The 25,259-nt window shown below is 45.6% G+C and overlaps 1 protein-coding gene across 1 annotated transcript in view; it reads left to right on the top strand.

Annotated features, from left to right (window-relative positions):
• LOC147605083 (MIF4G domain-containing protein / MA3 domain-containing protein) overlaps positions 1–25,259 on the top strand; it is a 107,283-nt gene that overhangs the window by 56,035 nt on the left and 25,989 nt on the right. Inside the window, 2 exon segments of the mRNA XM_086794395.1 lie at positions 6,831–6,916; positions 14,810–14,892. Coding sequence (XP_086650521.1) covers positions 6,831–6,916; positions 14,810–14,892 — 169 coding nt within the window.

Below are 25,259 nucleotides of genomic sequence, written 5' to 3' on the forward strand. Positions count from 1 at the left end.
CATCCTCATGTAACACCATTGCCAAACACCTCTTCTTTCGAATTCAGCACTATCGTGACAAATTGGATTTCCAAGTCATGAATTTGGCACATCATGATATGATCCTTGGTCAAGAATGGTTGTATCAATATGATCCCCTGATCAGTTACCGGAACCATTCTTTACAATTTGCTCAAAATGGTATGCTTGTGGCTCTCGAAGGAATCAGAGACCAACCTTCTACACCAACCCTTTCAGCTCTTCAAGTGAAACGGTGGGTCCGCAAGAGTGGTTGTTCCTCAGCACTTTTAATGGTCTATTCAGCCAACGATCCTCCCGGAGGACATAGATACAAAGGTGATGTATCTCTGGCAACCTTTCTTTGCTCCATACTTGAATCTTTTTCCTCAGGAGCTTCCTGCGGTTCTTCCACCTCGTCGACCAGTCGACCATGCTATTGATATTCTTCCTGGCAGTGCTCCACCTACTCGTGCTCCATATCGAGTTTCTTTTACGGAATCTCAGGAGATACAGCGACAACTTACTGAACTTTTGGGGAGAAAGGACATATTCAACCAAGTAAAAGCCCTTTTGGTAAAAAAGAAGGATAAGTCTATGCGTCTTTGCATCGACTATCGTGCCCTTAATAAGTTAACTATCAAGAATAAGTATCCTCTTCCACGCATTGATGAATTGTTTGATCAATTGCTCCATGCAAAGGTCTTCTCCAAAATTGATCTTAAGTCTGGATACCATCAAATTCGCATTCGCGAAGGTGATGAATATAAGACAGCTTTTCGCACAAAATATGGTCATTACGAGTACCTGGTCATGCCATTCGGGTTAACCAATGCCCCTGCAACATTTATGAGTCTGATGAATGATCTTTTTCGTCCTTTTTTGGACAAGTTCGTCATTATTTATCTTGACGACATCGTGGTGTTCAGTCGTAATATGGAAGACCACAAGGCACATCTTAAGATTGTTTTCCAGGTGCTTCGAGACAATGCTCTTTATATTAATCCAGGCAAAAGTGAATTCTTCAAGACATCCTTGGAATACCTTGGACATGTTGTTTTTGCAGATGGTATTTCCGGGAATCCAAAGAAAATACAGGTTATTGTCAATTGGCCAACTCCCACAAACATCCATGATGTTCGTTCTCTTTTGGGACTCGCCAACTTCTATCACACAAAGGTTCATCGATTTTCCGAAATAGCTGCTCCTCTCACCAAACTTCTAAAGTCCGCTCCTGCATTCCAATGGTCTGAAGCCGCAATACAAGCTTTTGAAAATTTAAAGACAGCTTTGACAACAACTCTTGTCATGGCTATTCCAGACCCTACTCTCCCCTTTGATGTTTACATGGATGCTTTTGATATTGCCATTGGTGCCGTCTTAATGCAACAAGGACGTGCTATTGCGTTTGACAGTCATAAGCACTCTGCAATTCAAGGAAGATACCCGGTATATGACAAGGAATTTTTAGCTATTGTTCATGCCTATCGTGCATGGAAACATTTTCTCCTTGGTGCGGATTCAGTGGTAAAAACAGATCATCATTCTTTGAAATATATCTTCACGCAGCCAGTTATGAATGCTAGGCAAGCACGTTGGGTCGAATTCTTAGCCAATTTTCATATGATAATTGAGTATGTTCCTAGTCTTACCAATGTGGTTGCGGATGTCCTCAGTCGTATGCCGTCAGCTGCGGTCTTGGCTATTTCTACAGTTGAAATGGATATACCTCAAAGTTTCAAGGACCGTTATTCAAAAGATCGTGATTTTGGAAATGCATTTCGAATTCTCAATTCTCAGAATGCAACTCCTTCCGACTTAAAGATTTATGGAGCATATACAATAGTGGATGGTTTATTATATTATCAGGACCGTATTTGTGTACCTCATGATACTCATGTTCGAAGAGTATTGGTGAAAGAACATCACGAGGTCACTTATGCTGCACACCGAGGCATCAACAAGACTTATCGTCTTTTGACAACTACATACTATTGGCCTCAAATGAAGCAAGATGTTATTAAGTTTGTTACAGCGTGTCTCTCATGCCAACGTATGAAAGCTAGCAGACAAGTTCCAGCTGGTCTTCTTCAACCACTTTCAGTTCCCAATGAACGCTGGTCTTCTTCAACCACTTCCAGTTCCCAATGAACGCTGGGAAAGTATTAGTTTGGATTTTATCACTTCATTGCTACGTTCTTCTAAAGGCAATACACAGATTCTTGTGGTGGTTGATAGATTTTCTAAAATGGCACATTTCATCCTGTGCAAGAAAGCAGCCCAGGCTTCAGATATTGCAGTACTGTTTATATAGTATATCTTCAAACTTCATGGATTGCCAAAATCTATAGTTTCGGATTGAGATCCAAAGTTTACAGGACATTTTTGGACTTCGATATTCAAGTCTCTTGGTACAAATTTACTCTTTAGCTCTGCTTATCAGCCTCAGACAGATGGACAAACGGAACGAGTTAATCAGATTCTGGAAGAAATGCTGCGACATTATATTCAGTCTCGATTAGCTTCATGGGAAGAATATTTATCTTTGGTGGAATTTGCTTATAACAATTCTTATCATTCAGCTATTGGAATGACACCTTTTCAAGCAGCTTATGGCCATACTCCCCTTATTCCTGCCAACTTTGTTCTTCAACATAAAGTGGCTTTAGCAGACCACCTCATTTAGGAAATGCAAGATATTCTATTACAGATTAAGGATAAGATGATCAGCGTCCAAGAGCAATATCAACGCACAACTAATGAGCATCGTCGTCACATTGAATTTCAAGAAGGAGACTCGGTATTATTATATATTGTCCCGCATCGATATAAGACAGTGAAATCAATTTTCCCAAAGCTTCGCCCAAGATATTATGGACCCTTTCATATTATTAAGAAGAACTCATCTCTCAGTTATAAGTTGGAGTTACCACCTTCTTGGGGTAGAATTCATCCAACTCTCCACATTTCTTGGCTCAAGAAGTTTGTGGACGGTGATTTTCGAGTTTTAGATCATTTGGATTATGTTCCAGAAATCGAAGATGAACACATACTCTTAATTCCAGAGATAATTCTTGATGTTAGACAGAAAGAAACACGACATAAACTCACTACAGAATTTTTGGTTAAATGGAGAGATCTTGATGATTCCGACTCTACTTGGCAAAGTGATGAAGACTTACAGGAATATCCAGAACTTCTTCGGGAATTCTTTCAAAGACAACCATCTCTTCTTAGCCGGAGTCTTATTTTAAGTGGGAGGGAATGTCATGATTGTGACTAATTCTCTTAATCTCTCCTTAATTACTCCTTAATCCCTTATTAACTGAAAGGACACCTGTGAAGGGTCACACCCTTACACATGGGTCACTCTCAAAGGACATGTCTATTCATTAAAAGACACACCCCTAAGTCCAAAGGACATAACCGTTGACTCAAGAGCCACACCCCTTCCCAGGGATGTGTCTCTTCACTTGTACCCTTTCGGCCTCTATTTAAGAAAGGCCCCTGTCTCAATGCAAACAACTCTCAATCTTTCTTGCAGCATTTGTCTTATGTTTATTAATTAAGTCTTAATCATGTTAATAAAGCTATAAAAGCTTTACATTGAGTCTCCAACAAGACATGTATGTGAGGGGTGTATTTTGGGAAAGATGCAACGAAAACCATTCCCATCTCCACTGGGTGGAATTAGAAGTATACCACTTATCATGATTGTACATCTACAGCATGCTAGACAGTGATTGCATAGTGAGCTGCATATGACTGGGATTAGCTTTTCATTTCAAATTTTCTTTCCATGATATTGAGGACATGGACTTGTTGTATACAGATTTGGCTCATAAACCAGTTTGGCCTTCCGTAGATGTTAATAGATCTTCTCTCTCTCTCTCTCTCTCTCTCTCTCTCTCTCTCTCGTGGACAGAGGGACCCCACATGCCATTGCTATACTAGCGCTCGTGATTCTCTGGCCCCATGAACGTGTCGTCAACGAGCGAGCCTGGTTCCTTTTTAGAGCCAGAAGTTACCACCTCCAAAGATTTGGACCTTTCACCTGCCATTAGTTGCATATCCAGGGCATATGCAGAGACATGGAATCTTGAGGTGGACTTCATCACATCCTTGCACTCTATCATGGAGGAGGATGGTACTATTATTGGATGAAGATATCACATGGCTGTTGGGTTGATCACATTTTACATGCAGGACTCACAAAGTACGTGGGCCTTGTTCTTTGGGTAGCTAGATTTCTTCCTTTCATGTTTTGTTGGCATACAGTTACCCTGAGATCACATGTATCATGGATCCTTTAGGGCTTTCGTAGATGTTAAACAACATTTATTTCTCTGTGTGTGTGTGTGTGCATCTCCATGCCGTGTAGGAGATAAAGAAGCACGACTCTTCTTTGCTTGGTCTTGAGATACACTCACCGATCTAGCTGCAGACTCATATGCATGATATCATTGTGAAGATGCATGGTGAAGGTGACTAGATGAAGGTTCAACTCTAGGAGTCTCCTTAGGTATTTCTGTGGTACGACCATGAACTGCCATGCAAGGTGGATTTCTGAAAACCATATTTCCATGCACACCCTTAATCACATCCCCACGGTTTATCAAATATGCAACAACCGATTCCCTTGGTGTCTCAAGAGTCAACACCCATCTGTGCATTAATTGCTTCAGAAGTGGTATCCTCCACTGAAGCCTTCCGTTTCGCAGCCAGAATCCGCTGTACAACAGGTTTTTTTCTTGCCTGACCTTAAGCTCTGTAGTTTCCTCATGGTAGCATCTCACCTGACACCTGAGGAATTCCACTTCTTAGTGGGTAGAAATTTCTTATAAAATGAGATCTGAGGGAGGTTTCATTCTCTTTTTCATGCAGGATTTGGCTCCCTCTCACGGGTCATGTAGTATGAGGACTAAAGATGTTTAGGCATGTACTAACTCAAGCTTCGTTGTTATAGAGAGGTCATGTTGAGGCAGCACTCGCAGAGACAGAGACAGCCAACGTGGTGCCTCCTAGACCTCCATCACATATTTCTTTGGGGCATACCCACTGATTACAGAGGCCCAACTGGAGTAGCAGTATGACCAGCAGGTCCACAAGGGCCTACAGGATGTGTGATCCTTTGGCTCCATGTACACTGGATGTCCCGAGCGAGCGAGCAAGATCCCTTCTGAGAGCCGGGGGCCCAGACCTTAGAGGTCTTATCCCTCCACCTGGAAGCTGAAGATCGAGGATATCCTTCAATGACATGGTGAGCTCCCATCACAGAAGGGAGATGCTATGGCTGCAGTGCGCTCTATTCTGGAGAAGGATGGTGTTGACGTATGACCACATATTATTGCCATCATGTAGCATCACATGGATACTTCCGCTTATGTAGATAGTTTCTTACATTTTTTTTTCCATTGTTTAATATTCATAATGGATACATTGCACTACCTTTTTGGTCTCATAGATTCTCTAGGTCTTTTGAAGAGGTTAATCTCTCTCTTATGGATACATTGCACTATAGCGAGCCCGATGCCCCAGACTCCTTGAACCTCGCCAGCAACATAGACATCAACCCCATCTTGAGATCTTAGAGAGGCACAGAGCCACCTTCTCACGCCCAACGGATCTTTAGAGCCTTCTACAGGCTAACCCCATGCCCGATATCCTTGATGGCCCCTTCCATGCCCGGTGGATGTGCAGAGCCTTCTACAGGCTAACCCCATGCTCGATATCCTTGATGGCCCCCTCCCCGTACCGGGGGGTTAGCTCCATAGGTGGTATGATGATGATGCGGTGTTGTTGGAGAGAGAAAGAAAGAAACAAAGTTATATTAAACGTCTTCAAAAGATCCAGTGGGTCTAAGAGACCAAAAGTGATACAATAGTGTCCATGTAATCTCATCATGGTACAAAAGAAAACAAAGACTAGAGCTATGAGCTGGGAATGTCAAATCCGAGCCATATGATACAAAGTCAAAATTCCAAGATTTGACAATCTTGTAAGCCCTATACCTCTCATATGGTAAATCTTAACCTTTGTTTTGGAGATGGAATATTAGCTTGATTTTATAGAAATATTCCCTTCCCTAGGTCAAATAAAAGCCAAATTTTCTCCATGTAGCCAAAAGAAAAATTCAGAGGTGTTGTTGGAGAGAGAAAGAAAGAAAAAAAGTTATATTAAACGTCTTCAAAAGACCCAGTGGGTCTAAGAGACCAAAAGTGATACAATAGTGTCTATGTAATCTCATCGTGGTACAAAAGAAAACAAAGACTAGAGCTATGAGCTGGGAATGTCAAATCCGAGCCATATGATACAAAGTCGAAATTCCAAGATTTGACAATCTTGTAAGCCCTATACCTCTCGTATGGTAAATCTTAACCTTTGTTTTGGAGATGGAATATTAGCTTGATTTTATAGAAATATTCCCTTCCCTAGGTCAAATAAAAGCCAAATTTTCTCCATGTAGCCAAAAAAAAATTTTCAGAGGTGAGCTAAATGAATCATCCCAAAGCAATTCCTCCCCTCCCCCCCCCCCCCCCCCCCCCCCCCCAACTTCGCGTGGACCCCCAGCCCTCAAAAGAAAGAAAGAAAATTCCTCTCCCCCATTTTCAGTCTCAAAGTGCAACGAGTATTAATTAGAAATCAGTCCCTAAAGGGATTTGATATTTTTTTGAGTTGGATTATGGATGGTGTATTTGTGAGAACCATTGAATGCACAATTCTCAATTGTGCTCCTACTAAGCAAACCTTTTCTTGCTGGGTCATGCTCCACTTTAAAACTACATTCAAAAGCTGCGCCACATGTGCTGATTGATCGTCATTGTGAGCTGCAGGAACAATTTATGAGGGAAGACAGCCTAGCTGTCCAAAACATGATATTGCTGCTTTCATATCTCTACATCTTCAAATTAATTTCATGGTAATGCCTTGCATAGAAATATGGTTTAGGACATGTTTTGACTTTTATGCTATTTGGATTAATTCACTTTTTTAATTTTGCATGTGTCATATAGTGGTTAGCTTAAGTATGGTTTCTTTTATCATTTCATAAAATGTAATGAGTGGATTGCCATGTGGGTTATCTACCATGCAAGATTATCAACTATGCATGACTTTGTAAGATTACCAACTTATGTATGATCATGTAAGATTATCCATTTATGTATGCTCATAGTTTCATATGCATGGACTTATTGCCAGTTTTATTCTCTTTTCTTTGTGCCGAGCTCCTCACTAGTTGCTCATTAATTTGAAGCTTTGTGGTCTCTCTTTTCTCCATCTATATAAAAATCTTAGCTATGGCTGCTTTCCATCTTTGATCATCTTTTCACACCCTTCATTGACTCCACATTGATTACCTTGAGGCTTAAAAACATTGATTAGCAAGGCCTGTCCACTCCCCCAACACCCCCCCCCCCCCCCCCCCCCCCCCCCCCCCCCCCCCCCGCACGCACTGCCCCTCCTCCTCTCCCTCCCTTCGTCTTCCTTCTCCTTTCTTGAAAAGAAGAACAAAAGTACAATTTTCCACGACAGATCCCCTGGTCTTTCTGCAAATTGGATAAGTACATGTTGTAGATGTGCACATGTCAATATGGATGTCTTCTACCTCCTTTCTCCATGACAGATCCCCTGGTCTCTCTGCAAATACATTTGTAGATGTGCACATGTCAATGTGGATGTCTTCTACCTCCTTGTTGGGAAGATTTATTGTTGGTGATGACTTCCAGTTAAGACTTCAGATCACTCTTCCTCTAGCTTCAAGCATGCCACCACCTTGACCAGTCCATCTTGGAGACCTAAGTCTAGCTTGGACTATTTTTCTGGGTAGAGATCCTGCTCATGAGTCGATGAAGCTGCTTCTCTCCAACCTCAACCATTGGGAGCAAGGAGACGCCATGGTTCCCCTGTACGTAATGAAGGACATTTATGTCCATCGGCTGAGGTGAAAGGGATTCGAACTCTAGACTCCCTGCTCAAGAATTCAAATACTTACCAACTCGCCTGCAAAGCCATGGACTTCTTGTTGAAAGATCCTACAAAGTTGAAATTAGTAGATATCTAGGAAGGTTCGAATTCTAAGTAGCCCATTAATCTTATGATTAAACAACACTATTAATCAAGGGATATAAGAGCTGCATTAGAAATCACTCTCAAATGAGAGCCCAAGGTATATCCATATTTGTAGTTTCAATAAACAACCATGCACCGCAGGAAGGGAGGGGTGGGGGTGGAAGTGGGTTTCCGATTAGTGCCAACCTTCATCATGGCTGAGTTTCCCTTCACCCTTGGAGGAGTGACAAAAACTTATTTCAATGGTTTACCTATGTATATTTGTCTACTATGGTGACATTTTTTTTAATGCATGAACCTGCACCACTCTTAGGTGCTCAAGAGGTGAATGGGGATGTCATAGCACGTAGTCTACACTGTGCATGATGGAAATGATCATTTGAAGCTTTGTAAGTAGACTCTCATGGAGTTAAGAACACACTTTGTTAAGTTTGGGAAATAACTTGGAACTTTCCATAGGTATATCTTTCTATTAGAGGACATTCAGATTTCTTTGAACTCTTTGTCCAAGCTGCGGTCAGCTTGTTTATATTATTTCTATCTATTTAAAGTGGGTTGTCTTTAGTGCTTGTCTTCATCATGGCTGAGTCTGCCCTTCACAATAGAAACCCAGTTCGGTGGTTTATCTATGAAGATATGTCTACTACGATGACATGCCTTTATGCACGAACTTGTGCCTACTCTTGACCGCTGATGACATGAGTGGGGATGCCATGTCATTTCCGTACATGATTTTGGAACGGCTTGCATGTGTGTTTGATCACATGTACCTTTATAAAGGGTTTGCTTAGTGAATTGATTATATTCATATTGTATAGTGGCTCATTGAGTTGTTGTTTGTGTGAGGCAACAACACTCCTGGGTCTTGTTTGAAACATGTAGACTTCAGCCTATGATGTCCTAGTGGTTCTACTTTCTCATCCCCTTCTGCCTGTGCCCTTTCTCTCCCTTCCACACTCCATCAAGTTTCAGCGATCGGTTTACAGTTTTTTGTGAGTGTCGGCCCCCTGTGGTCTTCGGCCCTTCACAAGGACACTATGGCAGCCACTCCATCATCCTCGGCCGAGGCCGCTGCCGCGTGCTTGTTCTCTGCTCTTGGCATTGACTGTCTCCTCCCTCGTGGCCTCTTCATTGGTTTGCAAGCTCATGGGGAGCTGGCCAACACGTGGTCAGATTCGGGATTTTCTCCTGGCAGCCCTCAGTGGTGGCGAGCCCAATAAAATCACCATTCATTTTCTTGGGCATGGCAAGAACCGGGTGGAGTTTGACTCTCCCGCAGTGCTGACAGGGTGCTAGGGTGGAGTCCCATCACGATACATGAACCTCAGATGTTCTTCGCTCAATGGCAGCTTCAATCCCACTTCTGACCTCCTGTTGGGCTTCCCTGTTACGGTTTGCTTCCGACGCCTCCGAAAGGAGTATATCCTCCTCCTCCTGTTGATTGGTCGATCGATTGGCTAAGTGTTAGAATCCCCTCAAACTGCCACCTTATTGGTGGCTAGGGCATTCCCTCCATCAGAGTATGCATAGCCTCCCCAGAGGCTCTCCTGTAGGTCATTGCGATTCTGCCGTGTATGGAGTACTCGGGTCTCCCCAGATAGTGCTTCATTTTTAGACAGATGGGACACCTCGCCAAAGCTTTCCATTGCCTGAGGACGCACATCAAATCCACACCCTCACCCGTTCCGAAACCCCTTGACAAGAGCAGAGGAGGCCAGAAGCCAACTTCAGTCCTCACCCTAGCCAGATGGGCAGGTGCCTGGCCAGGCTGACCTGGCGACCCACCCAGCGACATGCCCATCACTCAAAAAGGACTCTCACCACGGCTGCCTCGCCCTAGCGTTCCCCCCCCCCCCCCCCCCCCCCCCCCCCCCCCCCCCCCCCTTCTCGCGCTTGCTTCTGTGCGGCGGCAACCAGAAAGTTGGACTGGTGGGGGTAACTACTGGTAACCGTTATGAGCATTTATCCTCGTGACCAGGATCTGGATGGCAGGGTGGCCCTAACCACCTCGCACGTTAAGGATTCCTTTGTCCAGTTGCCACTCCATGAGGTCCCCCCCCCAAGTGTCTCAGGTCCCCCCCCCCCCCCCAAAGTGTCTCAGGTTCTCCCTCTCTCCCCCTCCATTGTGACCCTCCCGTTCCCGCTCGTGGTCCCCTTCTCTCCCCCTCTCTCAGGTGTGGAGGCTCTTCCAAGATCATCGCACACCGACTCCGATAACCTTGCGTGACACTTGGCACACATATGCCGCCTCCCTTTACCACGTCCTCGGACAGCCACCTCTCTCTCACCTACCTGAGCCTCGCCCCCCCTCATCACAAAACCAATGGGCTGATTTACATAAATTCCTTCTTGCAAATCCCCATTGAGAAAAGCTAATTTTATGTCCAACTGATGCACTTTCCATCCATGATGGGCAGCCAATCCAACAACACATCTAACAGTGGCCATACGAGAAGTAGGTGCAAAAGTCTCATCATAATCAATGCCTTTTTTTGGATATATCCTTTGGCCACTAGCTTGGCCTTGTACCTGTCAATGGTACCATTAGACTTTCTTTTCAACTTGTGTACCCACTTTGTGCCAATGGGCTTCTTGCCTGTAGGCAAGTCTACCAAATCCCATGTGTTGTTTTTATGGATAGAATCCATCTCATTTTACATGGCTTTTACCCAATCCTCATCCACATGAGCCTCTTCAAATGAATTTGGTTCATTTGCATCACAAAGTGTACTCATGCAAGGAACATCTGCATGTTCTCTTGCATTATGTGAACCAGCTTGTGTCCTGCTACCAAGTGAAGCTGAAAGTTTGCTTTCCTGTAAGGTACGGAGCAGCCAACGAGGCACAACTCTAGCCTCTTCCGTTGTTGTCCGCTCTTGCTCCACTGCTTCCTGTAGATTTTGAGGTGTAATGAGCTCATTTATGGGCTGATTTTGAGCACCCAAATGTTGTCCATTAGGCAAAGTTGATGGCTGTGCCATCAATTCCCAACCGGAGAAGTCCTTTAAACATGTTAAGTGGGTTTGAAGGTGGCTGTCCAAAAAATTCAGCCAATGGCTGGTCTGAATTTTCAGCAAACACGTCTCTGCTATCCAAAATCCTTTGTGTGGAAGGATTAAAGAGACGGTAGCCTTTAATGCCACTATGTAACCCACAAATATGCACTTAGCTGCATTGTCATCAAGCTTACCTTGCAAGAGCTGAGGTACATGTGCATAAGCTATACATCCAAAAACTCTAAAGTGATCAACTTTAGGTTTCCTTTCATGCCAGGCCTCATATGGCGTTATGGCTTTCAATGCTTTGGTAGGGCATCTATTCAACACACATGTAGCAGACATCACAGTGGCACCCGGTTTGTGCACTGCCCAGGTGGTCCAGTTCGATAGGAACGGTTCCGTTCGATTTAGGCGGTTTGGTTCCGGTTTGGTCGAATCTAGGCGACCGTTTTTTTCGATCGTTTTTTTCCGTTTTTTAAAACTGTTTTTGGACCATTTTTCTGGTCGTTTCTTGGGCATTTTGGGGACTGTTTGAGGCTTAAGCCTTCGGCCCTTTGCTTGCCTTTGCTTGCAATGTGCATGATGCATCATGCATCCTATATAATAGCCCCTCCCCCAACCTCATCCTCACAAGTGCTCATTGCTCAACCCTCCCCTCACAAATGCTCATTGCTTAAGATCAGTCCTCTCCCTCGAGCTTTCCTTCAAGGCTCAAGCCTCTCTCCCCTCTAGGCTCTCTCAAGCATCTCCCTCTTCCTTAAGCCTCCCCCTCCCTCTCCCTCTCTCTCTCCCTCTTCCTCAAGCCTCTCCCTCTCTCTCCCTCTTCCTAAATTTCTATGTTTTGGTAAGTTGTAACTTCTCTAAGTTTTGCATCTATGTGTATGTATAACAATATATATTTATTATTTATATTTTTAAGTATTTTTTAAATGAACCGTACCTTCATCGTATTTTTATTTTCAAAATTTAGCGGTGCGTTCCGAGACCGTATTTGAACGTACTGTACCGAATCGAACTTTTCGTACCTGACAACCATGGCACACATGATTGCTTCCATCCAGAATTTGTGAGGCAAGCCTTTGTCTCTAACCATGTATCTTGCCATTTCCATCAAAGACCTGTTCTTTCTCTCATTTGAGGAGAATATGGCATCGTGCATCGATGCTTTATGCCCTTTTCTGCCATAAAATCTTTAAAAGCAATGGACATGTATTCCCTCCCTTGATTGGTACGGAGGGTTTGCACTTTGCAACTTGTTTGATTTTCAGGTTGTGCCACAAAATGCTGAAAACATGCAAATACATCAGCTTTTTGCCTCATGTAGAATTGCCATCAAAACATGTATGTGAAGGGTGCATATTGGGTAAGATGCACAGAAATGCATTCCCAAAAGATGGATCAACAAGGGCTGTCCGGAAATTACAGCTTGTGCACAGTGATGTGTGTGGTTCTATGCAAACACCATCTGCTGGAAAGCATCTATAGTTTTTTTTTTTTTTGGTGGGAAAAAGATCCTTCTATTAATGAAAAAACAACCACAAAGAGCTAGATACAACCACGAAGGGCTAGATACAAACTCGCCTAATGTACGGAGTGGGAATCATATGATTATAAGGGGAAGAGATACTTCTCCTCCGGCTGGCCACTCTGTGAGGAGAAGGCTATCTCATTGGGGGGGGAACAACCACAGGTAGTCTGTAGTGCCAAATGGGGTCACCACTTCTATCTGTGAGAAAAGGGCCATGCCTCCAGAGCCTCAAGAAAGTTTCCCGCCACTTCTACATGCGAGTGCGATCCAATCTCCAACAGACCTGGCTAACAGACCTGGCTAGTCCCATGCTCAAGTCACCCCATGATACATGTGGTCGGCTCCCCAACATGTGGATCAGGGGATTCAGACCAAAGGCTGCCGAAGCCGCTCTTGTGAGGGTATTGGAGCTATCTGTCTGAGGGCCGGCGTGAGATGATCCCAAGTTCGAAGTGAGCTGGCTGCAAATCTGTCCTCAAAAGCTGGACTAAAACCGCGGGCTCGCATCTCTATGAAGATCCATCTGGTACTCTGCCGCCAAGGGCCCCCAAAACTCGGAGTGAGAACAACATTTTGTCCAGCCCTAAAAAGGGGATTTTACTGGATTTTTAGGTTTTATTTCTTGTTTTGTGGGTCTTTGCTGCTGGCCGACAGCCTTTAGCATGGCCGACCAGCAGCCCCACACACTATAGTACTTCATCATCTACTTTATCATCATCGCCTGTCAGCTCTAGTACTTCAGCGTTTTACATCAGGCCACACCTTGGAACAGCTGCCCTGCTCTGCTACAGCACAGTACTTCAGCATTTTACATCTGGCTACACTTTGGGACGGCAGCTCTCTCTGCCACATAGATCACATCAGCGTTACATATCTGTTCATGGGACAGCAGCCCTCTCTGCTAAAGTAGAGCATACCAGCGTTTTACCTCAGCTCATGGGACAGCAGCCCACTCTTTGCTACACTTAAGCACATCAGCGTTTATCTTCAGTTCACTCTCTGGGACAGCAGCCCACTCTCTACTACATCACACCATCGGGACGGCAGCCCACTCTCTGCTCACCATCGAGACCACTCAGGACGGCAGCCCTCTTGTCTCCTCACCTCACTCAGGTTTTGCAGCACCCTTGTCACCAGAGCTTGCACCACCACCACTCGGGACGGCAGCCCTCTCTGCTTCTCACCACCCCTCAGGTATTACAGCACCCTTATCACCAGAGCTTGCACCACTTGGGACGGCAGCCTTCTCTGCTCTTCATCACCACTCAGTTACCGCAGCACCCTTGTCACCAGAGTTTGCATCCCTTCCGCTGCTCACTACCACCTCCGAGTGCCTCTGCATCCACCGACGCTAGCCTTCGACACCGACCACCTCACGGAGTGCCTTTGCCTGACATCGACGCGAGCCTTCGTCACCGAATGTGCTTCAGCTCTGACATCGTCTTTGCTTCTGCATTGGTCTTCTTCCACTCAGAGTCACCTCACATTAGAGGGCTCTTGTACATATGTTCACTCACCATTAGTCCGAGATGGGAGATCATTAGCAGCATAGTTTCAAGGCATATTTGACGGGCATGTTGCTGCGCGGTCATCAAGGGTACTCTCACCCTTCAAGCAGATTCCATCGGCTCCATTTGGATTGACATCATTCATACCCTCCGTGGTCCGTGGGGGAAGCTTCAGGATGGATTGGATTGCATGCATAGACGACAAGAGATCTTCCTGCGCACATGGTGCACGGGTCCCTTTCTCACTGATCGGACCGGCGAGATTACTTGGCATTACAGACACCCACCCAGCCCCCCCCCACCCAGCACCCCCCCCCCCCCCCCCCCCCCCCCCCCCCCCTCTTTGTATGAGGTAGGTTTCCCTCCGAGAGTGGCCAGCCGTGGTGGGAACCACCTGCCCTGAGATTGGTTTCTGGCCTCTTATGAGGTTCTGAGCATGTACATTTAGCCCTTGGGCTGCTGTTTTTTAACTAATAGAAGGATGTCTTTTCTGGAAAAAAAATGTTTATCATTGTGAATGTGTACATGGAGCATTGATTCATAATATCTTCACTGTTATTTGGACCTCGTGTCCAGGGTGTGCATTAATGCTGAAAAAGAAAATAAAGTGTGCTCATAGAAGTGATGTTGATTCAAGTCTCATCTATTTGCAGGAAGGGAAACTTCAAGATGGTGGGTTTCTAAGGCACTTTTACCTTTTCTTGCAGTGATGTGATCTATGATCTTATGTGCTCGCTAAGCAAGTGTTTGACAGAGTTGGACGTGGCAACTATTCTCACAATCTTACAAAGTGAGCTTTTTGGGCTTTGAGTTTGACTGTGTGTGTGTGTGTGTGTGTTTGTCCCTGTAACTATAAAGCTGGAGACTGATGGAGCTAAATAACTAAAATTTGATCATAGTGGGTCATACAATGGCTAAGATTCATGGCTCTGCTCTGGAGTCCTTTGTTAGTACTTTTCCTGAAGCTGGGAATATGAGGGCCAGAGGGCATGCTGGTCTTTGATGCTGCTTTTCTACACTGGATCACATGTTTACCCTCGGGGCCATCACTTAGGAAGCACATGCCAATTCTGAGAAAGCTTACTATTGCTTTGTAGATTGTCGAAAGGTGAACTTGCACTTCACCACTTGGGCCGCTATGGCCTTGTATGAACAGGTTGTTGGACGTGTTTGAACTCCCCAGAGGATGACTGAGGAGATTTGGAGCACTATTTGTGTCAAGAAAAGATTCCTGCTTTCTCCAACCCTCTTTGGACGATATATTGATGAGGTTGCTAGTTTTATTGAGCAATCAGGTGGAGCTGGATCCCCCCTTAGCACTGCCATTGTGGCAATTTTTCTTTATGCAGCTGAGGGGCTGCAAAAGCATTTAGGAGCCAACAAGTGCTAGCGCAGTTGGTTAGAGTGTTTGGTTTTCTTGCATGAGGTTGCAGCATCGTTGTAAATCATGATAATATATGAGTATCACTTAGCCTAGTGTGGCCATGCACGTCATGAGTGCACATGGCCATCGGTGGAGTCCAAGAAACGGCGGCCAAGCGCTTGGAGGGCTTGGAGAGCACTGGCGGTGCGGTCGGTGGAGCGCATCAGTAGTGACAGAGGCCATTGGGGTCGTAGAGGTTAGAGGGCATTGACAGTGACAACAGTCGGAGGGGTTGAAGAAGTCAGAGGGATCTGAAGGGGTCGAAGGAGGCTGTTAGTGTAGGAAAGCACCCGTAGACACAGCCATATACAGCTAGTAATGCTTATTCAGTGGTGTGTGATCGTGGTGTGCGTGTGTGTTTCGAAATGCACTTGCACTTCAAATTTCCCTTTCAAAATGCACTTGCACTTGCATCTAGGAGCCCTTCAGACGTTTTGCAACCAGAAAGAGCTAGGGGTTGACCTTGGTAAGATAAAAGTCGTGATTTTTTACACATTGGCATAACTTTAATTTAGAAAGGGGAGCCTGTGGAAGTGGTTGATTCTTACTCCTACATGGGAGTGGTTTTTTCATGTCCATGGTTCATCATAAGGAGAGCTCAGAGCATTGCTGCTGCAAAAGCTATATTTCTCTGGCTAGGTTAGAGGGGGCACACTTTCAAAATGAGGTGTCTTATCAGTTCAACTTCTTCTCTTACCAGCAGCCCTGTAGGCAGCCCCTTTTTTGGGACCTGACCTTGGGGAGTAGGGTAGAGATACTACAAGTTTTGATGCTATAGTTACTGCTGTTAGGATTATTGGGGGCTGCATACGCGTGAAAAGAGCATAAGGAATTGTTGAAATATGCAAAATTGGTGACCTGCTCAGGAATTTGCACGCTGATTTGAAGCAGCCATCTCCCTTCTTTCTGTGCTGGGTGGAAGCATAGTTATGTAAGTGCACATTTTTAAAATGCCTGGTGCCCGTTTCACTTTCACAAAGCTGGCACCTTAAATCCTAGCACATCCTCTAAGGTTTATAAGTGGTGGTTTGAGTTTAGAGGAAGTAAAACATCAGCCAGGAACCTGGGAGGATATTAGCAGGCAATGTACAAAGAGTTCTTTTGTGAGAACTAGTAGCTTCACATTGAAGTTAGATCGCCTAGGATTGTGTGAAACAACTAAAAAACATCTATACCAATACATAGCTTCTTATGCCCCTCCTCTTTTTCGTGCCCCTCGTTGTTTTGAGCTTCCTTCTCCGCTTGTCCTCCCTCAACCCTAGCCTTCCCTTCCGCCCGTCATCCCTGTGTTCTCAGCACAGGTGTTCACCTGGGTTGTTTTCCTTTCGGCACAAGTCGGCTTCTCTGGTCCTTAACCCTTCAGGATGACTCCATGGTAGAGCCGCTTCGTCATCCCTGACCGAGGCCACCACCCCTTGCCATTTTCCCGAAGCGGACCTCCAGATCTCAGGATCTTCTCCAGGCAGCCCTCATTGGCGAGCCAGGCAAAATCGCTGATATCCTTTATCTTGGGCTTGGCTACTTTCAGGTGGAGTTCGACTCACCCGAGCGGCAGATCGAATGATGCAGCAAAGCCCCATCGTGATACTCAGTGCTTATGTTTCTTCGCTAGATGGCACCACTTACCCATAAGAAAACAGACAAGCTGAAAGTACCAAAAAGATCCTTAACTCAATCCTCATCACAAAGACACTTGAAGCCTTGCACACATAGTGGAAGAAAAATCTTTTAGCTACTCTTTAGGCTTATCGTAGTTGAAGCCTTGCACACATTGGAATAAAAATATTTTAGCTGCTCTTTTAGCTTATTACAAAACTTATAAAGCTATAACTAGCATAATATCTTTCAGCTTGTTTATGGCCTAGATGATATCACCCCTATTGATATATTTATCCCTACGTTAAGGGAAGCAAATCTTGATGGGCATGGTCTATCTAAATGATTATTAGAGTTGGAAAATCTAGATGAGGCAAGAATATATGTAGTAGTGGTGGGAATTTGGACAGACAAGTTCCAAAGGAAGCATTGGTTTAACGACCCCGCATCCGACCCCATTGCAGGTGTTTCCAGCTTCCCAGTTACGGTCTGCTTTGCGGGTCTAAGGAAGAAGTACCACCCTTGTCTCCGCTCGATTGGACAGATGTTCGGGCAGGTACTGGAGTTCCCACAGACTGTCCCGTGCGTGGTAGTGAGGGCAGCTGGGATTCCTTTTGTCAGAGTTCGCGTAGCCTGTGGAGAGGCTCTCTTGCAGGTTTCCGCATTCCCCAGCCTGCAACAGGGCCCGCTGTGCAGCGGGTTGAGCATTCAGGACGCTCTGGCGAGCGTTTCATGTGTAGGCAGATGGGGAATCTTGCTTGGGTTTGCCGGCACTGCCAGGTCCAACGAGAACGCCTCCCATACCCTACCCTGGCCCTGCCTCGGGCTCCCCTGACGAGGGTGGAGGACAGAGAAGCTCAGCACCACCCCCCTTCTTCCCTTCCAAAGAGAGAACGACTGGTCAGCCGGACTTCGAGATGCAGAATGGTGGTGACCCATGGCACCCAGTGCGTTGGCCCTGCAGACGATGCTCCCAGTAGGAGCGCTGCTAGCTAGAGTATCAGGCAGGCGGGCCCTTGAGGTAATGGTGCCTATTGGTAAAACTGTAATGAGCATTTATCTCTGGATCAAGAGGTGGGTGGTGCCTAGGAGGTCCTAGTTTCAAGTTCTCAGTCGTTTGTTCTTCCCAAAGTTCCAGTGGAGGTGATCCCTCCTCCCCGCCAATTGGCTCCCCTGGTTTCCTTGATTCCTAATGTTGTGATCACACCCCCCCCCCCCCTCTCCTTTTCTTCTCTCCCCTACTCCTCCTACCCTATCATGGGGCCCCGGTGGATTATAGCCTCTTCTAGTGCCACCTAGTGGAGGCACGTGAGTTCTCGGTGGCTCCCCTCTGAGTGTGCATGATTTTTCATCACTCGTGGGTGGCCACTTCAAACAGTGGCACGGTGATTTTTTCGTTCTCGCTCAATGTTGCCCCATGCAGTGAGTGGGAAGATGAGACAGCATCCACCACCATCCACTGTAAGGCAGTCGCCCTGTCTCGACATATGGGAGAGGGGGACAGATAACTCGTTAATATTGTCACACTGCCTCGGCCTCTCATTTTTTGAGGCACATGAGCATATGTTTTGAATGCTTTCATAGGGCATCTATTCAAAACATGTGTGGCACACATGATTGCTTCCATCCAGAATTTATGAGGCAAACAGTTGCTCTTAACCATATATCTAGCCATCTCCATCAAGGACATGTTCTTTTTTTCTGCAACACTATGGTACACTGGTGCTTAATGCCTTTTTTCAGCCAAGTATGCTTTAAAAGCATCGGACATATATAACCCACCCTCCCACCCTCCCCCCCCTTCTTCTCCCTTTCCCCTTTCTCGATCTATACGGAGGGTTTGCACTTTGCAAATTGTCTCATTTTCAGCCCTTTCAACATAGTGCTGAAAGCACATAAAAACCTCCGAGCTTTCAGAGGGTAGACCCAAGCAAATTCAAAGTAATCATTTGCGAATGTTTTCTAAGTGGTAGTGTCCACATAGGACCACGTACATCACTGTGTATGAGTTGTAATTTACGATCAGCTCCCACCGAACCATCCTTTGGGAAAGCATTATGATGCATTTTGCGAAGAATGCATCCTTCACATACATGTCTGGGAGGAAGCTCAACATGTGGCATGTCGTGTAGCATTTTATGCCTTTGCATAAGCATCAGACTGTCATAATTTACATGCCCACATCTGGCATGCCATAAGTCTGCCTCTTTTTTGTTTTTTGTTTTTTGTTTTTTTTTTCCTAAAAAAGGATCCTTCTTTTAGTTACCAAGAGAAACAACCATAATGGCTAGATACAAACCCGGCTCCTCAAGGAAGGCGAGAGTCAAGAAACATAGAGGGGGGAGGATGCTCCTCTTTAGGCTGGCCGCTCTAGGAGGAGAAGGCTATCTTATACAATGGGGGGAGGGAGAAACAACCACACAGATGATCAATAGTGCCAAGTGGGCTCACCACCATTGTTAGTGAGAAAGGGGACCGTGACGCTAGATCCTCAAGAAGGCCTCCCGGCGCTTCCGCATGCGGTCTGAACCACCCTGAAGCTTCCTCCACTGTCAACAAAGGGTATGAATGATATCGAGCCAAATGCTCCGGATGGACTCTATTGGTGGAGTGAGGGTGCCTTTGATGGCTTTGTTGCATCGAGCTCTCTAGATAGAAATACGAAGGTGAGAGACTTGAAGGGCTAGTCCCCCACCCTCCTCATATGAAATGATGGCTTTGGCCTCAGTGCCCAAGCAACTTTGCCCTACGTAACAATGCGAGAGGAGGGCCGTTCCATATTGAAGATGCAAAGAATCTGCTCAGCCAAACTTGTTGAGCCTTCAGGCAATCCCAAAGACAATGATGCTGGGACTCTTGGGGATGGCCACACCTCGAAGAGAGTGCTAGTCTACCTCCAATGGCCTGGTGCCAACCGCCAAGCTCCGATGTGCCAGCTGCCACAGAAAGAGAGTGATCTTTCGGGCGAAAACTATCCCACAGCCTCTTTTGGAAATCTGAGAGAAAATGAGGAGGGAGACCCTGGGACTGCGAGTGTCCTATTGCTACTAGAGTGCCCTTAACCTGTGGCATCTGGATCCTACAGCCTAGTTGTGTGGTGTAGGCAAAAAAGGGGATACGAGGAGTCTCCTCCTTGTCATCTAGATCATGCCATGTCCACTCCCCCGAGTCCCACTAGAGGTACGTGAGAGGACGGCCCTCCCAAATCCACAAACGCTAGAATCTCTCTCTGGCCACCTTGTTTGGTGGAGGGTCTATGTGCCACCCATGCGCATGGAAACCAATCACCCTCACCCTTTGCAAGGTGCATCCCTTGAAGTCCTCCATAGGGGGCTTTGCTCTTTGAAGTCTGCCATGAGGACCAATAGAGAAGGTGAGTAAGGCGAAGTTTTCATCCGTGCCATGGACTGTCAAAAGTATGTCATGCCTAGTGAACACTCACAACCACTGCGCGGGGGAGGGGGAGGGGGTGGATCGGGGCCAGCCACTTCGAGAATGGAAGAGTCGATGTTGAGTCTAAGTCTGTCCCTACCCCGGATCCCAGTTAGGCTCCTCTCGTGGGCCTGTGGGGGCTGCTGTCTGAATGTAAGCCAAATCTCCAAGTGACCTAGTGGGACCCATGCTCATAGCTCCCCCATTATACGTGCGGGCCAGCCCCCAGCATGTGACCACTAGGCAAATGGACTAGGGGGTTCTAGATCAGAGGCTGTTAGAGACGCTCCTGAGATGCAAGCGCACAAGAGATTGACTGCAAATATGTCCTCAAATGTAGGGCGAAAGCCACGAGCCCGCATCTCCGTGAAGGTCCATCTTGTACTTTGGAGCCAGGGGCCTCCCAAAATCGAGGTGCGGGCGGAGATCCTAGCTAGGAGGAAGTCCTTCCGGGGCTCGCCGCTCGGAAGAAGGCCACAAACTATCAACTTGTCCAGAAGGGCATGACTCTGAATGGAGGGGTCGATAATGCCTAGGCCCCCTCCCCTACATCGCAGTTGAATGATCACTCTCCAAGCCACCTTGCCCCGGGTAGGACTCTCGTCGTTGCCAGTCCACAGAAAGTTGCGGATCAACCGCTGAACCTCACCAATGCAAGCCTAGGAGAAGACTTAGCAAGAGGTGATGTACCACATGGAGGCGACAAGAACTTGGTTCGCTACCACGACCCGGCTAGCTAAGGAAAGCCTGAAAGTATTCCAATATAACAGCTTCTTCGAATGCTCAAAAGAAGAGGGGCTAGCAGTTGCTCCGGGGAGATATCGATGCCCACCTAGCATCCAAGATAACGAATTGGAGTGCCCCTTTGAATCCACTAAAAAAGCTTAACAAGTCAGGGCGGGTGATGAGCCAACCATAAATCCACACAACTCATGCCAATTGATTTGCGCTCTTGATGCACGACAGAAGATCTCTATCGCCCTCGATGAATCTCAGGAGGTTCCCCTCATCTCCTGTCATGTATGCTGCTGCATCATCGGCGAACTCGGAATCAAGTAGCTTTTCTTGTGCGCAGATGGGAAAATGCAGTCCCTAGAGCCTTGTCTCTTGAGTGGAGAGAAAACTACTCATGGCCTCGACTACAAATAGAAATAGATAAGGTGCTAGTGGACAGCCTTGTTGGACCGAGCGAGAAAGTGGAAATTTGTTAGCTCTGGCTCCCTGAATGAGAACCTGGCTCTATGAAGTTGAGTAAAGTCCAGAAACACCTTGGACCCACTCCTACGGAAATCCCATCTTGCACATCCTCCCCTCTAGAAAGCCCCAGTCCACTCTATCATAGGCTTTCTCAAAATCAAGGAGTAGAACAATAAGATCCTATTGTTGCAACCTGGTTGAAGCGGTCGCCTCCCAGAAAGTGAAGATATTGTCCCAAATGCTCCGATCCTGGATGAAACCCGTCTGTGTGCCGTGGATCAAATCGGGGAGGAAGGGATGTAGTCACTGGCTGATGGCCTTGGCTAGAATTTTGTAGGCAATTTGTAGGAGGGTATGGGTTTCCACTACCGAATCTCCAATGTGTCACCACCCTCCTTGGGAATCAAATGGATCAGTCCCTCTGATAGCCTCTTTGGCATAGCTCCCGTGATCATAATCTCATTGAAGGCAGCTTTGAAGCCGCCTTCCATGGGATCCCAGTGTCAGAGAAATAAGGAAACCAGAAACCGGTCCTCCCTCAGGCATTTCCCCCTATCGTAGCCTTTGCCAACTCCTCCGCAGTGAAGGGAGTCGACGTAAAATTTTGAGAGCAAGGGGAACCACCCCTCTCGTGTGTTGCCAAACCCGCTCACGTACCTTTAGCACTTGCGAAGATAGGGGTGCTGAAATATGCACCAAACACATCCCTAGAAGGATGGGGCCAAATGGACCATGTACATGTGAAAGGGACCAAATCACCTAGCTTGTGGGTGAAGCTTCTCTAGCACTTAGTTTTGTGTTAAACCACTTGTTTTGATGAAACCACTAGGTGGTATTGAGTTGTATGGAATCTATAAAAGGGCACTTGCCTATGAAGTAATCAATCAACTATTTTGCCCAATATTGTTGTCTCTCTTGTGTGTACACAACTTTTCTACTATTTTTTACTCATCATGTATTTCAACCTTGAATTAGTCTTTGAGCCACCATAGCCAGCTCAGGACAATTTTTTGTGTGGCTATCTCATTTCTCATCTATTTTTAGTTGTTTTACTATCTTCAAAAAGCTGCCAGCTTGACCCTGCCTTGGTGGAGGATTCAATGCTCCCAAGTGGTTCAACCATTGTCACCAAACTTTGTGAACATCTTCCTTTTTCCTAGGCTCCCTAGCTTGGCACATTAATTAGGCCGATTCGGCTGTATACGTTGCGCCATTATCGTTTCCCCCAAAAGGAGTCGGTTCTGTGCTTGTGTGTGGTCGTAAGGCTTGCATTGCTCCTACAGTTTAGCATTTTCTAATTCCTCCTAGTTGTGGGTGTGCCTATATGTGTCCTTGTTTGCCCTAAGAGGGCTTGGCCAATAGTTGTCTCAGCAAGGAGAGCTGCGTCTTCTCACAGCCATAGCCACAAGCTTCTTTAATACTAATTATTGATTAATAATCACTAATACTATCTTGTTTTTGGCTAATCAAGTGTTCTCTCTAAGCCTTATCACTTGTTCCATCTCAATGTTGGTCTTGGCCTCTCTTGCAAGGTCCAACAAGTTTCTTGAAATCAAATTGAAGTCTCTTCCAAGCCGTTCACAAGCTTCTAGTTCAAATCTCTCATTCACTAAGAGCTTCAAACTTCAAGGTGACTCAAGTTTGAGTCAAACCCTCTTCAATGCTTGCTCTCAAGTGTGTTGCTCAACTCTCTCAACCCTAATGGCCTCACATGATACTACTACCTTCCGCTTCAAGGGGAAAAACTTCTACACTTGGCAAACCCGCATCAAGCTCATCCTCATGAAGAAAGGCCTATGGAGCATCACAAGTGGAAAGGAGAAGAAGCCAAGGGACCAGGATACTATTCCGGCATGGGAGACCAGAGATGACAAAGCAAGAGCCATCATAACTCTTGAGTTGGATGACACATACATTCACCATGTGGATGGGTGTGAATCCTCGAAGGCTTCATGGGATCAATTGGATACCCTATTTGGGGCTCAATCCAGGAGCTCTAAGTTTGGTTTGCTCATTGAGTTTTTTAAATTTGATATGAATTCTGTAACTTCTCTTGCATCTCATCTTAACTATATGCAAAGTCTTATGACCCAACTTGCAGACATCTCACTAAAGGTGGATGAAGACATTGCCATTGTGGTGTTACTCAAGTCATTGCCTCCCGATTTCGACAACATTGTGACAACTTTGACCAACATGCCTATCACAAAGCTTGTTTATATTGAGGCTTCTCTTTTGGAGGAAGAGAAGAAGCTGAAGGTCAAAGCAAAAGAGGATATCTTGTCCAACACTTCATCAAATGAAGTGGCTCTCTACTGATTAAACAAAGGCTGCAAGGGGAAGGCTAAGTACAACTCTTCAATCATTTGTGATTTTTGTAGCTTGTGGGTGAAGCTTCTCTAGTACTTAGGTTTGTGTTAAACCAATTGTTTTGATGAAACCACTAGGTGGTATTTAGTTGTATGGAGTCTATAGAAGAGCACTTGTCTATGAAGTAATCAATCAACTATTTTGCCTAATATTGTTGTCTCTCTTGGGTGTACACAACCCTTCTACTATTTTTTACTCATCATGTGTTTCAACCTTAAATTAGTCTTTGAGCCACCATAGCCAACTGGCACATGCTATTCAATATTTCAACAAGGGGGCGCCCGTGAGAAGAAAGCGGAAGAAATTTGTGGCAATGGCTCTCACATATGGGGGGGGGGGGGGGGGGGGGATCTGCAATAATGGATTCATCTTGGCCTTGCAACTTTCGGATACCATCCCTCTCCCTATGCAGGCTTGCTATCTCAAATAAATCCTTGGTGACCTTGTCTCCCGCTTGGGTCCAAAAGGAGGCTCTAGCATGGTATCTATACTCCACCTTCTCCTCCTCGATGGAACTAAGCTTCTGTATCAAGGTTGCATTTAAAACCCGTTTTTTTTAACTTAGTACTTTTTGGACTTCCAAACGTTTCCAAACATTTCAAACTTAAAAAACGTTTGTGGTTTGGTTTCTTCCCCCGTGTCCTTTTTTCTATTTATTATGTTCGGCGATCGCTTTGTATAGGCCGTTTGCTGTCATGACATTAGACAGATGTGACATTGTCATTTGATTTTGATTTATCATTTGTTTCTACTATCTACTTGAATTGTCAAATTCCAATCATGGTATATTTGGGTATGTCTAGACATTGTTTATGTTGTGAGTGCTAATTTTGAAATTCTTAGATAGGCTGAAATGCTAGAATGTGACATGTGTTGACACATCACTCCTTGTCTATCAAAGGATATTAGATATAGACTTCAAGCTTTCTTGACCAATCTCTCACACACAGACACACACATATATATGATTTTAACATTGTAAAGTATGTAACGTTTTTGATTTACTTTATCGGTCAGCAACATTCTATACCACATACTGAACTCGCACCGTTTTGTACGTTTGAAACTACCTTGCTCTGTATGTGCAGAAGCCAACTGAACCTCAATCCATGGGCTATCTATTGACCTCTCCTGAAGCC

This window comes from Cibotium barometz, chromosome 60 (genome assembly GCF_041138505.1).
Source record: "Cibotium barometz isolate CiBa-2024 chromosome 60, ASM4113850v1, whole genome shotgun sequence".
Classification (NCBI taxonomy): domain Eukaryota; kingdom Viridiplantae; phylum Streptophyta; class Polypodiopsida; order Cyatheales; family Cibotiaceae; genus Cibotium; species Cibotium barometz.